The sequence below is a fragment of the Hemibagrus wyckioides genome, linkage group LG13 (genome assembly GCF_019097595.1).
Source record: "Hemibagrus wyckioides isolate EC202008001 linkage group LG13, SWU_Hwy_1.0, whole genome shotgun sequence".
NCBI lineage: Eukaryota > Metazoa > Chordata > Actinopteri > Siluriformes > Bagridae > Hemibagrus > Hemibagrus wyckioides.
Window position 1 is genome coordinate 3,582,015 of NC_080722.1, and position 15,066 is coordinate 3,597,080.

A 15,066-nucleotide genomic window follows, 5' to 3' on the forward strand; every position below is an offset into this window, starting at 1 on the left:
AAATCCACAAGAGTCTAAATTCTCTCTCTTTCTTTCTATGTATATATATATATATATATATATATATATATATATATATATATATATATGTTTGTGTGTATATGTGTGTGTGTGTGTGTGCTGTCCTGCGCCCGCTCCTGCGGGAACTTCAAAATGTTTACTTGGCTCTTTTAGCACCACTCACCATAAACCTCCAGGTCTTTATGGAGGGCAGTAAACGGAGAAGAAAATGGAAAACAAAGAGCATGTCCATGCGTAAGTCTTCCCCTCTTTGATCTCTCTATCCTTTCAACTACTTCAGTTCATTTAAAGAGTTCTGCTTTCAGAAAAGTATTATCTTCCCCCTCTCTCTCTCTCTCTCTCTCTCTCTCTCTCTCTCACTCTCTCCACTCTTCTCTTTTACTCTTTATCTCCTTTCCCCTGTCTATTCTGTGCCCAGTTTTTTTTCCTGTTGGCATGGCTCCTGTTTGTTTTCAGCCATTTTGGGGACTGGCAGTGCTCGTAACAAACTGCTTAAATGGCGTCCTCTTGCTCTCCCTCTCTCTTTCTCCCTCCCTCGCTTGCTCCCTTGCTCGTTCGCTCGCTACGCTATCACCCGGCTTTGTGTAATATGGGCTACGGCGAGTGCGTGAGTGTGTGCGTGTATGAAGAACAATATTAAAAAAGCAAAAGGGAAAAAAAGGGGGGACTGGAATTAAAATGATGAGAGAGGGGTGGGTGATAAAAAGGAGAAAAAAAAAACAAAACAGTGGGATAGCTGGTGAAACGAGGGGAAAGAAGGAACACCCTGGAATCGTGTGTCCGAGTCAAAGTGAAGTGCGAGAGGGAGAAAGACTGTGTGGTGCGAGAGCAGGCGAGAGAGAAAAGAAGGAGAGAAGGAGGGGGAGATTCGGGAGTGCGAGAGTCGTCCCTGCCCTCCGTCTCTACATAGTGCTGCCTGTGTGTGCGCTGCCTGCGCTCTCTTGTTCACGCGCACACACACACACACAGGCGCAGACAAGCATACACACACACACACACACACACACACAGAACGAGGGAGGGCGAGAGAGAGAGAGAGAGAGAGAGAGAGAGAGAACAGATCGCAGCAGAGATGCAGCAGGAGGTTTTTCGAGGTACGTAGTCTTGTTGTGTGCTTGCCTGGCGGAGAAATGAAGAGACCGTCAGACTCTTTTCTCTTTTCTCGTTCTTCTCTTCTTCCTGTTCCTCCGCGCTCTTCATCTTCACCACCATCCTGTCGAGTGTTGTTGTTGTTGTTGTTGTTGTTGTTTGGGTTCTGCGTAGGACACGAGAAGGGAGACGAGAGGAGTGTTGTCCTGTTTGTGTGTTCACGAGCATGCCTGTGTGCGTGCGTCTGTGCGTATGTGGAAGTGCGACTGTGTGTGTGTGTGTGTGTGTGTGTGTGTGTGTGGTGCTAAACAAGGCCTGCCTCCCTTATCCTCTCCTCTCGCGGCTCAACCACGCAGTTCTTTTTCACGGCCGATGAGTCACTCCGATTTAACAGAAACTAAGATGTGTTTTTTGTTTCTAGAGAGATATATTCTACAGATTTTACTCTCTTCGTTATTTGCGTTACTTTGTGTTTTATAGCAAGTGTATGGTTAGTTGTTAATGACTAAAATGGTACAAGTTTTTGGTATGTAAATATGTGAATGTTCAGATGTGAAAAATAAGATTTATAAAATGGCCACGCTGTGTTTCCCCCCTTGTGTTTCTTTTTCTCATTTTCTGGAACGTACAAATGCTTCAAAAGTACACCGGGTTCCTGGTTTTTTTGTTTTGTTTTGTTTTGTTTTTTTTGTCCATACAGCCTGAGTGAAATGGGCTGAGGGCTCAGAGGGATCATGATGTAGGAGTGAGCAGTTTGCTCATTTACTAAACATTTCTCTGGGTGTGTGTGTGTCTGTGTGTGTGTGTATGTGTTGGGGTGGGGGGGTGTTTTTGGTTGCGTTTGAGCTCGTCATTGCTTAAATGGTGACGAACATTTTTTGCATTTTGTCATTATCTAGTCCCCAGATTTTCATCCTAACATGATGACGAAGTGTTTGTTGGGATTCCCTGCCAAGTTTATTCTAAACCACAAAGATAGCTAGAACACTATTGGTATCGTTCTTCATCTTCTTCCTATCTATTTTGTTTGACTTTTGCAGTTAAAGAATTATGTGAGTCATTTGTAGACCATGTCGAGCGTGGCTTTTTCCATGGGTACAGCCACTGGAGCGTGGCCTATCGAGATACACGTTCAGCACCTGAGCATCTTAAAGATATAGGACAAGATTTGATGCCTCTTCCACTTCTTAACCCATCCATACCTCTCGCTCTCACTCTGTTCTTTTTCACCCCTCACTGCCGATCTACTCCTTTCCACCATCTCCCCTCTCCTCCCCTTCCCTCTGGCTGGCTCAACCATGTTTTTTGGCCAGGGGGGTTGTTCAGAGTTCAGGATCTAGTCACAGCCCCCTTTTCACAGTCCGGCTCTGCCCAGTCCGGAGTTTGCAGGCCTGATGGAAACCGAAGGCCTTCACTTGTCCAGAGTGCTCTTTTTCTTCTTAATGTCTAATAAAAAAATACGAATACATCCGCAGTATAGAGAACATCTAGGAACGAGTCTTCTTTACGGACATGACATCACAGATTTCCTTCTCTCCAAACCTATTCCGTTTAGTTTATAACGAGTTGCGTATGACAAAGATAGAGACAAATGAATGTTTGTTTTGCTTCATTACTTTTTCAGGACGTTTTAAGGGTGGTACAGACAGTCCCTCGAATGTTTGTCTCTCTAACAGTTTCAGGCGGTTGCATATTCGAGTAGAGGGGGAGCTGGAGCGCTGGGGATGAAAGGGAGGGTGGCAGTAAAGCCCCTGTCACGCTTGGCCAGCCTCTTGAGCTAAGGATGGCTTGTTGAGAGGCAGTGTGTGCGTCATGCACAAAGGGTGACGGAAACAGGGACAGATGCATTTCCTCATCCATAGCACAAAACAAATTTTGACATGTGGAACCCCTTGTAAGCATTTCCCTCCCTGTTCTAAGCCTGTCGCGTTTACATGGATTGAAACAGGTGCAATGTTGTGCACTTTTTCTTTAATATTTAATATATATCATTGATTGGATTGATCAAAATTTTACTGCTAGCCCTGACCAGTTTTGCTTTTCTTCTTGAATACTTCCTGTCACTGTAGATTATGTAAGATGTATAATTGCAGCCCTGTTTTTTGGTACTTCCTTTGCACTGTCAGTGGCTATGTTTGTGATGTTTGGGTGACACTACCTGTCAGGTGGCTTGTTTACATTCAAACCGGTTGGAATGTGCCTGCAAATGTGCTAGGTGTGTGCATGGCTGTGGTAGAGAGTATGTGCTTGTGTGTGCTTGTCCCTGTTAATGTGTGTGTGTGTGTGTGAGTGAGCGTGTATGTGTGTGTGCGTGTGTGTGTGTGTGTGTGTGTGCGCGTGTGTCTTGTGTGTTTGGCTGTTCCTGTCTCTGGCCTGGCTCTTTTTCACCGCCTCTCTCCGTCTCTCTCTCTCGCTCTCTCGCTCTGCAATAACAGTGCTGACCTAGTTTCAGTGTGTTCAGGGCTGCTTGTGGAATTTTACAGAGGCCTGCCTGCCTGGCTAAAACACAGGCAGAAAATCATGACTGGGGATTTTTCATGTGTAACATAAGTGCAAATACTTAAATAAAGTGTCCATGGTTTTTTAAAAAATATATACAAAGACAGAATTTACCCAGCTAACGCATATATTTTGATGAAAAATTCCAGATTGCTATTAAAGTCTATGCAAATCGTTCTGGTTATTGAACTTGGGGTTTCTGCACCAAATGATATAGAACGGGTGGATTAGAGGTATTATCCCTCCAATTCCCCCACCCCAACACGCCACCGCCATTCTCTGTCATGTCCTCAACATGCGGCCTAGCATGTATTTATCGAAATATACTATCGATGCCTTTAGTTTTTAAGCTGGGGAATGATAAAAATAACTTTGTTTGAGAAGAAGAAGAAGCGAAAGTATTGCTGTGAAGTGTTACAGATTGCTACGACTCTTTCCAACATTGTAATAATGAAACTTAAAATGAGGATGACTAAAACAAAGATTGACACTGTCTATTTATAATTTAATTGAAATGCATGATTTATACTGCTTGATGACATTACTCATGATAAACTTTGGCTCTCCAGTTGCAATGTTTTTGTCATCTTTATACCTTTAATAGATTCTTGCATACAAGCTTATTTAAACACTTTTCTGTATGTTTTTCAGGTTTGGGGGCGGGGTCATGGTGTCCAGAATGGACGGCTGGCACCCACTCCACGCCAGCGTCATACCCTTGGAGCTAAATGAACAGCACCTGGCTGGCCCTGCTTCAATTAATGAGAAGACTCGATTTTACATCCATTTAAAAATCATCGCTGTGTACAACATCCACATCCAAGGATTGAGCTTTTCTCGAACTGACACTCCTCCTTTCTTGAATGCCTGCCAATCTTCCATTCCAGTGGTGGACACAGTTCTAAGTTTTACCTCGCTCTGTTCAGTACTTCTGAACTTGCTGAACTGCATTTACGTGTCTTGCTTCCTTAAGGGTCTGTTTGAAGTGGGTGGCCTGAAAAAGTGTCTCAAAGGACTAAAGGAAAAGACTCAAATGAAACACAGAAATAAACAGATGAGAGCAGACAGGATGGGAGAAGGGACAGATGAAGTGGACGGTACCAAAACGACAAGGATCTCTCTTAGTTTTCCGATCAGCACTGGACTGCCTAGTTTCTCTGCACAAAAGCACTGTCCAATAATTCATCCCCCTTCATCTTCTATAGCATTTGATCGAGATGCTTCGAACAGCACTGCATGGAAGGAGGAAACTCTCAGAGACAAACCATTGTCCAAAGGATCAAAATCAGACTACCTATCCTGCTCTTCCTCCTCCACTCACCCCATAGATTTGACTGCACCTGTCAGTAAGAACTGCAAATCCACTATGTCTTTTTCTGTGGCTGGTAGTGGCCCCCACTTTCCAACATCTGCATTGCACACATCTGCTAAAATGGACTACTCAAGAGACACATCTGGAGTTAGTCTACCTAATGACTATCCAGAACACTCAACAACCGAGACTGCACATATCTTGTTCAACCTGAGCGCGAGAGCCTACCAAGGTCAGGTGACAAAGGACCTGGAAAGTGCAAAAGGCAAAAAACGCAAAGGAAACAGCCTACACGTTGAACTGAGCCTCCCTCTTCCCAGTATAAACCCACCATCATCTTCATCAAGCCCTCCTCCTCTTTCACCCTCTTCTGTCTCTCCAATGACCCTCCCTCCTCCATCCTTCCATGACTCCTATCAAGCAGTGCCAAAACCGGAGCTGCTGTGTGGGGTATGCCACCGTCTGTTCAGCACCGCCTCGTCCCTCACTGTGCACATGCGTCTTCATCGGGGTGGACGACTCCTCAGCTGCCGCCATTGTGGCAAAGCCTTTATCCATAATAAAAGACTGCAGTCCCATGAGGCCACCTGTCGGCAAGCACTGCCAGCGTTCTCCATCCAGCCCAAACAGGAACCTTTGGAGGAGGGGACCGTGGAGAAAACAAATGAGGTAACAGAGCCAGAACAGCTTGGAGAAGAAACAGGACCTGGACGACCCATAAAGAAAGGACGAGGCCTCCAAGGACATCATGCCAGGGCAATGTCTCACAGTGATGGCCTCAGGGATGAGGATCACTTTGTGAAGATTGTTGATGGACATATCATTTACTTCTGTTCGGTGTGTGAACGCTCCTACATGACCCTGTCAAGTCTCAAGCGCCACTCTAATGTGCATTCATGGCGTCGGAAGTACCCGTGCCACTATTGTGACAAGGTTTTTGCTCTTGCAGAGTACCGCACCAAACATGAAGTGTGGCACACTGGTGAAAGACGATATCAGTGCATATTTTGCTGGGAGGCCTTTCCTACGTACTATAACCTTAAGACACACCAGAAGGCATTCCATGGCATTAGTCCTGGCCTCATATCAAGTGAGAAGACAGCCAATGGTGGCTATAAACAAAAGGTTAATGCACTTAAACTCTACCGCTTGCTACCCATGCGCTCTCAAAAACGGCCCTATAAGACATACAACCAGGCTTTGGCTGATGGACTGCTCAAACCTGACCCAGCAGCTACCTTGCCTTTGTCTCTAGGCTGCAGCCTCCCTCCAAGTCTGGGTGCCGGTAAACTGGACACTTACCTTAAGGACATTCATCCCCAAGACATTAAGCCGGACCCTGAGAGTTTGCTGATAAAGATGGACACAGAGCAGTGCAGGAAGCTGGCAACGGCCCAGGCAGAGGTACCAGCAGAGGTCAGTGAAAAGGAAAGGTCAGATTTACATCTCTCTGGCAACAGCAGCGTCAAAGCCAAAAATGTCAAATGCCCAGAGACAGCAGTTTCTTCTGTCATTACATTTGGACATAGCAAACCCTCGGTCATTATGCATAGCACAGCACTCCCATCCTCTGTCATTGTTCAAAGAGATAAGACACCCTCTGGGGATGGAAAATGTCCTCCTGAGAGCAGTCATTCATCGGATAAGGCTTTGCAAAAATCACTTAAAAAGCATACACAAAAAAATCATCCACATAGTAAGTGGGACACAACCAGCACACGTACAGAAGTCTCAAAAATCCAACAGCCAGCAGAAAAGATTCACAAAGGTCGAAAAGCTCATACCAAGAGTGAGTCGAGTAAGGTGGTTCCCATATCTGTGGGTTCAGAGGTCAAAGGGAGTGGGCCTCTTTGTCAGATCACTGTACGTATAGGGGAAGAGGCTATTGTCAAAAGGAGTATATCTGAGACAGACCTCATGAGAGACAAAAGTCCACCAAGTAAAGACAAAAAGGGCAACTTCCTGCATGGAGACCAGAGAGAACCACGGCATACTCATCACCACCACCGCAAGCACCATGGTCATCGCAGTTCCAGCCAGGAAGAAAGAGATTCTAAATTGCCAGGCAAGGTGAGGAAGTATTTCTTCCGACAAGAAGTCAGGGAAGACAGGAATGATCACGATGGAGAAGACAACCTGTGGAGACCCTATTATTCATATAAGCCCAAGAGAAAGGCATTGCATATGCAGAAGATCAAGAGCTGGCAGCGCAAAATGCACTACAAACGATCACTGCGGCTGATGAAGAGAGCAGAAAGACTAATGAGTGATGTAAATAAAGAGGGGGAGGCTTTAGAGGAAGAAGAAAAAGATGAAGTAAAAGAGGAGGAAAAGGAAGTTTTTCATCAAAAGGAGATCAAAGATGACACTCAACCTCCTTGTGTACCCACAATAACGGAAGAAAAGGAGGAAGAAAAAGTGGGTCCTGGAAAGCGTGACCTCTCTTTCTCCACAGCTTTATCCCAGTCAACTCTGAATTCTCAATACACAGTTTCCTCTACCATCAAACAACGTTGGTCTGGGGATCAAGCCTCCGAATGCGGATCTTGTGGCCGCTGGTTCTCCAGCTCAAGGAAGCGAGACAAACATGAGCTAACACATCTATTTGAGTTTGTGTGTCTACATTGCAGAGCTACTTTCCCTTCTCAGACCAAATTAGAGGAACATCAGAGAACCAGCCACCCAAAAAATAAACCTCTGCCTACCTCTGCTTCATGTAATTCAGAATCATCAAGCAAGGAAAATTCATTGGAATTAGAGGAGACAAGCAGTGTATTAAACAGGCGGTTCTTAGAAAAGGGGAGTACTGCTCGCTTGGGAAGGAGGCCATTGACTAGATATACCTGCTCACAGTGCGATAAAGTTTGTAAGACTGCAGCAGCGCTAAACTGTCACCTGAAGAGGCATGAGCTAGGCAACACTACAGAGACTATGCAGCCAGTGCTGGACATGCAGAGTCATAATACTGTGGTATTAACCGAGGTAGACAAGGTTCAAAGGGCAGATTTGGACGTTACTCCTAGGCATGCACAGCCCATCCCAGTTATAAACTATCTGAAATCAGATTCTCAGCACACACAGAAACAGGCAGGTGAAAGGATTGAAGAGCACCAAAGAATAGCCACTGGTGAAAGTCCAAAGTTAGCAGCTATTGACAAAATCCAGAGTTCGCATTTGAGCACTGTATCTTCCCCAGTTAGACTCAGCCCAACACCAGAAAGGTCAAAGGTCATCTCCCCTAATCTGCCCAGTGTGCTGGTAATGAATGGAGCAGAATGCCTGGATTTCCGAACTCCTGAGAAAAGGAGTCTAGATGCACACGATCAGAGGAGAAGAAGCCTCACACCCACTGACAGGCCAAACCAAGTCTGTCAAGTCCAAATGGCAGAAAAGGTTAGAAGTGATGCAGATCCATCTATATCCCCTGCATTACAATCAGTCAAAGAGAGTGCTTTGAGTGCTCAAGAGGTAGAAACACACCAACACAGGGATATTCACGTCAGTGATCCTTCACAAGAGGCTGCACAAGAGGCTGAAGATCTTAGAGTATCTAGAACGGCTTGCAGCATCCAAGCAGAGGATTTGTCCATGCCAACGATACTGGCAAGGGAGAGGGAGTTTTCCCAGCAAGCTGCATACCAATATTCGAGCAACAAAATTCGATCCACAGAAGACGTGATGCTCATAGTGCCCAAAGAGGAGCCACTGAGCCCTGTGCCCTCTCCCACCTGCTCTGTCATTCAAACGACTCTCAAAGCACCCCCACAAAGGCACCCGCAGTCCCCTAGTCACTCTCCAAGACCTTTGAACCTACAGTTGCGGTCACATTTAGAGACACACCAAGCACACCAAGGCATGCACTGTGTTGAGAAACAAAGATCTGTGCTTCCAACAGGTTCAGATCACAGCAGTGAGCCCCCCTCTACTCGTTCTGCATTGCACCCCCAAGTGCCCCATTCAGAGCCAGAGACAAAGGACAGCACAGCTTCAAGAGATCCCTGTAGAGAATCTGGCTATCCTGTTCAGGAGTATGCACTTCCCTTAATCATACCAGGAGGATACTGCTCTGGTAAGAAACAGGAGGACCAGATGCTCATGTCATACCCTTCTGCACCCTTGTCTTTTGGTGCGCTGGGAAAGATGGTACCCCATGCTGACTCAACAAAACTGCCCTTTTACCCCGATCCCTATCAACTCCTCTATGGCCCACAGCTACTACCATACCCGTACAACCTCGCCACCCTGCCTATGGCTCTCAATATGATGGCACCAGGGGACAAGGTAGAGCCCTTGCCCTTTTTACCCACTCTTTTCAACTATGCTGCAGTAGGAGCCCCTTTGCCCCACCCTTTAGTAGTCAACCCCAGCTTATATAATAGTGGCAGTAGCACAAAGCGAAACAGTGACAACCCGTGAGAGAGTATGAGGAGTTCACAGCACTGAAGGAATTACTGTACAGTTTAAAAGAGGACCAGACCTTAGAAGGAAGATGTGTTGTTGCTGTTTGATAAACGAACTACTTGCACAGACATTTCAGTCTCTTTGGAAAAGTAGCAAAAACCATAGGTGTATGTACAAACTTAAATATAGTGAAGTAATGGAGCGGTGCCTTGGAGGTAGGACCTATGGGTAAAAGGGAGGTCGTGATCTGGTGATCTGGTGATCTACTGGTACAATGTGGACCTCTTCCCTTTGCCAGTGGCAAAACACACCTCTGACACACCACTCCTCTCCCTCTTTAGAAGAGTTAGAGCTTGGTTATCCGTCCTCTCAGATTTGTTGTAATAACTGTTATAAATAATACATCTGGACAGCTAACAGGGTGTATTTTCTGGAAAAAAAAAGACAAAAAAAAAATAGTGTGCTTTCCACTAGTGACAGTATACCAGTAACGATCATATTTGTAGGTCCGATATAGGCTTTTATTACCGCAAATAGAAATAATATAGGGGCCAAGCTCTTCATTCTAAAATGGAAAGATACACACTCAATTCAGTGAAGGAAATTAATAGCATATAAGCAGTTTTCTCTCTCTGTGTGTGTGTGTGTGTGTGTGTGTGTGTGTTTCAACTTCTCATCATGCATGTAGTTTGGGGTAGCTGTCTTTTTACAACATTATGTAGGTTCTGTTGTGTGTATTTTCAGTACTGGCTTCGATGTGAGTGTCTACGCCGTGTGTGTGGGTGTCTTGAGGGTGATGTGTGCATGCACTGCACAGTTGTAGCCAGCAACGTTTGTGCTATATCCGCCTCGTTCAGCTAAACGGATATTGATATCGATGCGGACATATGAGCATCATTCCTAGACAGGCTGTTACAACTTTTTTGTAGATCAGCAAGTAGAAAACTTAGATGAGGTTCTTCCTTTGTCGGTCACTTCTTAGCAGCTTCGATAGCTTACCTACATGTCATATTGGATAATGGAGTTTGTTCATATGTGAGCTTTCTGTTGTTTTTTTTTTGTTTTTTTTAACTAACCAGCATCATGGTTGCTTGGTAAATTAATGGCAATTCAGGATGGACTGCATTTTGCAATGTCATGTACACAGTATGTTTGTAGATGTCTTTGGAATGATTGTTAGGAGGCTCGAGTAAAGAACTGGACACAAAACAATTTTTTATTTTTGTTTTAAAAAAAACACACAAAAAAACGTCTGAGTACTCATCAATTACCTTATCGTCGTTTCTAGAAATGAAAATAAGTTTAGTGGCCTTCTCCTCCCCAGTGCCCCCTGGTGTCCACCAAAGACACTCCATTTACTTGACTGAAATCTGAGAGAGACCGAGGTAAAAAGGCAGATGAGAGCGACAGAGAGAGTGGGAGGGAAGTGGAGCAAAGTGCAGCGAGTCTGTTATCGCCAGTAGAACTTCCATTACAAAGTCGCAGAAAATAAAGCTCTAAGCAGCTGGTGAATACCGTTTTTCAGGCAGACGTGACCTAAGGAAGCCTGTTACGTGTGAGCCGGGGGTTATGTTGGTTAGCCAACCATCTCTCTCCACGTCTCCTCTGCAGTGCACAGAAACAGCAAGAGTTGACGTCAGCTCCTCCTGACGTCCGCGCATGGTCTGAGTTGCAATGCTTAAGACTTAAAAAAAAGAAAGAAAGAAAGAAAGAAAAAAGAAAGAAAGAAAATTTGCTCACTGACCTGGAGTGGCCTGAACACTCCTTTAGGACTTTCCTGTTTTTTTATATATATATATGTATACATATATATAAATATATATCTTTTTAAAAACAATATAATTTGTTTATTTTACCTATTTTCCCTTTTTGATAGAGAGATTTGTGAGGACTGTGCTTGAAGGTGGTCTTTCAAGTGCACAAGAATATGAATGTAATTTTAGTCATGAGGTTACAACAACAACAAAAAAACATGAACAGTATGGTAGATGTTTTCTGACTTGAAAAAATAACATGTAATAACGAACCGCTATGAGGTATTCACATATATACAGTAGTCTTAGAAACATGTCTAGGAACTTGGATTCAATATAATCATAACGCATGAGCAGCACTCGCTTCTTTATTATCCTCTGGTATCGACATAACAGTCATCACTCTGCTTTCTTTCTCATGTGTGGTTCTTTTTATTTTTGATTTTTGCTTTACCTTTCTTTTCTCCGCTGACGGTTGGCTTGAAATACTATCTGCTGTAAAGCTGTCTATTTTCAATTAATCTTTTTTCCTTTTGTTTCCTTCTATCGTTTTAACTTAAAACTGAAACCAAAAAAAAAGAAAAATGAGCGCTCCCCGACGCTGAAGCTGTGCTTCATGACTTTTACACAGTTACGGCACATGCTGTCCACTTATAAAAGTCCCCATAAACACAAATCACTCACACTGTGATTTTTTTTCTCCTCTTCCTCTTCCCGCTATCGAACGTTTTTTTCCTGTCCTTTTTGAAGTGAGTGCATTGAAGCCGCAGCACTGTTCGTTTCCGAATACAACGAGAAGATTTGTTGCTTTTCTTGGGTGTAGGTACTTTCACGTAGTGTGTGCGTGTGTGTGTGGTGTGTGTGTGTGTGTGTTAGAGCACATTTGAGGAAAAGGAAAACCAAAACAAGCACCATATCCCTTGAGGCTTGCCACCAAATCAGAGTTTGGTTTTGGACCCCGACCAACTTGCTGTTAAATTCTCCTCACACACTTTCCTCATGAGCAGTGTTGGGTTGGAACAGACTTACAGGCGATCTGATTAATCAGAGTAGGATACGTTTGGAAAAATCTGCTGTTATTTATTTTTTTTATAGATTACTTCAAATGGGATTTTCGAGACCACTGAATCTGCCTGTGAACTGCATAACTGCGTCTCCGTGATCGAAGTACGACTTGGGAGTTGCTCCGCTTAACGTTTTCATTTGAATCAAATCATTCCAGCTGTTACAAAAAAATCATTCCAGCTGTTAAAGGAACAGTGTGTAATTTTAACCAGCTCGGTCCTAGGCAGGGGGTGGAGCTTGTTTCAGGGCCGGAAAAGAATGCGAACAGAAGCCTGACACAACAAAACGAGCGTGACTGAATGCAAAGCAGAATTGTGAGTCACATTTTCTTCAAGATTTCTTAGATTATTTTTTTTTTCTCTCATATTTCTCATTGAAAATTACGAACTGTTCCTTTAACAAAATTTGACGACTGTTACATAAACATAAAGATAAATAAACCTTTAACGACTTAGTACAAAGATGTGTTTTGCAGCACACACACATACATATATATATATATATATATATATATATATATATATATATATATATATATATATATATATATATATATATATATATATATATAAAATTAATAATGAGACACGTTCGGAAATAAATAATCAAATAGTTATATTATTCATAGTTTCATTTAGTCCGAAAAATACATTTTGTTGCTTAAACCATTTCATTGTGCAATTTTTAAATTGCCTTATTTACCCAACACTGCTCGTGAGTAACACAACATGTCAAACAAACATTTTGCCCAAAAAGCCGTTGATATTTATGATGTCAAAAAAACCCAGATAACTTGCAAGTAAAGCAACTAAAACATCCCTTAAAGTCTTTTAAAAAATAAGCCACCAAGAACAGACGTTATGTTAATTTATGATCATGCACTTTACCAAAATTTTGATTACCAAAATTAATTTGTAATTTCATGTACAAGTGTATTATTATTATTATTATTATTATTATTATTATTATTATTGTTATTATTGAAAAAAATCTCACAATGTGAATGTTGAATAATTTAAGGACCTGTTCTACTCTCCTGCATGCAGGAAAATATTTCAAGGCAGTTTGTTTGCTTGAAATATGCCACCAAAATACGGTCCTTGCAGGAAAAAAAACGACAGAGCGAGTGTAGGTGGATGCACCTACATACTGTATCAAGGGTCACACACCCCACACTGTTTGTTTTTAGCTGTTCCTAAAATGCAAATACTAGCAACACAACCAAGCAATTACAGCCAGATGAAACCAGCAGAAGACCCCACATCGATATTCACTCCGACTAGCTAACGATTTAGCTACGTGTGTGTGTTCAGCAGGTGTAGTCGTAGGCATGTGATGGATTTCGTCCCGGTATTGTGAAAAATGTACAAGCTACAATTGTGCCATTGTTTTAGAGGTTCACATATTTGGCCTGAAATTTGTTTCCTGAAATGTTTTGGTTGTTTCTTGTTGACTTTTGTCTTCACACAAAGGGTCTGTTAACACATTGCCAAATCAAGCCTTGTAATAATCTTTATGTTTTTGTTCACTTTTCTTGATTATTTTTTTTTCGCTCTAGTTCTTCAGTCTCCCTCTGTCCATGCTACAACCATTCAAATAAAGTATTAACCTGATGACCTACTAAAGAGTTTTGAATCAGTTCCATGGGCCAGATGATGAAAGTATCGCAGTTTCTGGTAACTGAAGCAAAGACTGAAAAAAAAATAATAAAATAAATAAATAAATAAATAAATACAATAAAGTAAATGCAAATAATAATAATAATAATAATAATAATAATAATAATAATAATAATAATAATAATAATAATAATAAATATAATAATAATTGTATAATTATAATTATTACCCATAACATTATGGGATTTAATTCAACATTAATAAGTAAAGAAGTGCAGAAAACAAATATTCTGCAGTCAGACTGTATTTTATTTCTTCATAATATTTAATATTAAAAAAACCTGCATCATCTTTTTTAATTTCAGAACAGATTCTTCACAAAACAAGTTATTTCCTGTTGCATGTTAGAGAAGCTCTTTTCATATTTTCACTAAAAGTCAATACAATAAAAAAAATAATGCAGCTTGTTATTATTATTATTATTATTATTATTATTATTATTATTATTATTGTTATATATTATATTATTAGTGTAAGTCCTGTGAATGAGCTGTTACTATAGAACAATAACATTAGAATCTGAACCTTAATAATAAACCTGCGGTTAGGTGTGTTACAGATTTTATCTCAAAATGATTCTACACCTTCTGACCAATCAGATTCAAGAATTCAACACTGTGGAATAAAAACAATCAAGCTTGAGGATGAGTTGATGATCACAAAACTGATTCCAGTTATCTAGATAAATATCATGGATACATATAAATATATATTTAAAGTTTATGGTAAAAATTCGATTTAATTTTTTTCATATGCAGATTTTATTATTCATTAGCAGCATTTTTCTGTTTCAGCAAGTCTGAAAATAAAGCAATATGAAAACATCATGTGACATTTCAACACTTCGAGGAAGATCCACGAAGAAGATAAAGGGATTCATAGTGACACTTCATAGGGATTCATAGTGACATCGTTTTGTTTGAAAACTCATCGCCATGTTGAACACGGATCACCTCAGAGAGCTATGCCCACCCACATATAACACGCTCGCACACACACACACACACATATACACACACACACACACATACCGTGCATCTGAGTTCACTGGAACGGGCAAACAAGCATCAATCACCTCTCAAAGGTCATCCACCGATCAGACACGGACTAACAGGGCGGCCTACACCTGTCAATAACCAGCTGCTTTCAAAATCTGTGTCAATAATCTCTCATATTTCACACACATGTGGCTCTGTAACATGTGATCACATGTCAGAGAAACGTGACGCTGCTTTTTAAACACGTC

General features: G+C 41.9%; 1 protein-coding gene across 2 annotated transcripts; it reads left to right on the forward strand.

The window, feature by feature from the left end:
- Positions 1–214: 214 nt before the first annotated feature.
- zbtb4 (zinc finger and BTB domain containing 4) lies at positions 215–13,754 on the forward strand. 2 transcript variants are annotated; one of them, XM_058406549.1, is made up of 2 exons: positions 215–255; positions 4,261–13,754. In XM_058406549.1, exons 1-2 carry the CDS (start codon positions 230–232, stop codon positions 9,335–9,337), a joined length of 5,103 nt encoding a protein of 1,700 aa, XP_058262532.1. In that variant the 5' UTR covers positions 215–229; the 3' UTR covers positions 9,338–13,754. The 2 variants fall into 2 exon arrangements, with proteins under 2 accessions (XP_058262532.1, XP_058262531.1); XM_058406548.1 differs by lacking the exon at positions 215–255 and adding an exon at positions 787–1,115.
- Positions 13,755–15,066: the final 1,312 nt, after the last annotated feature.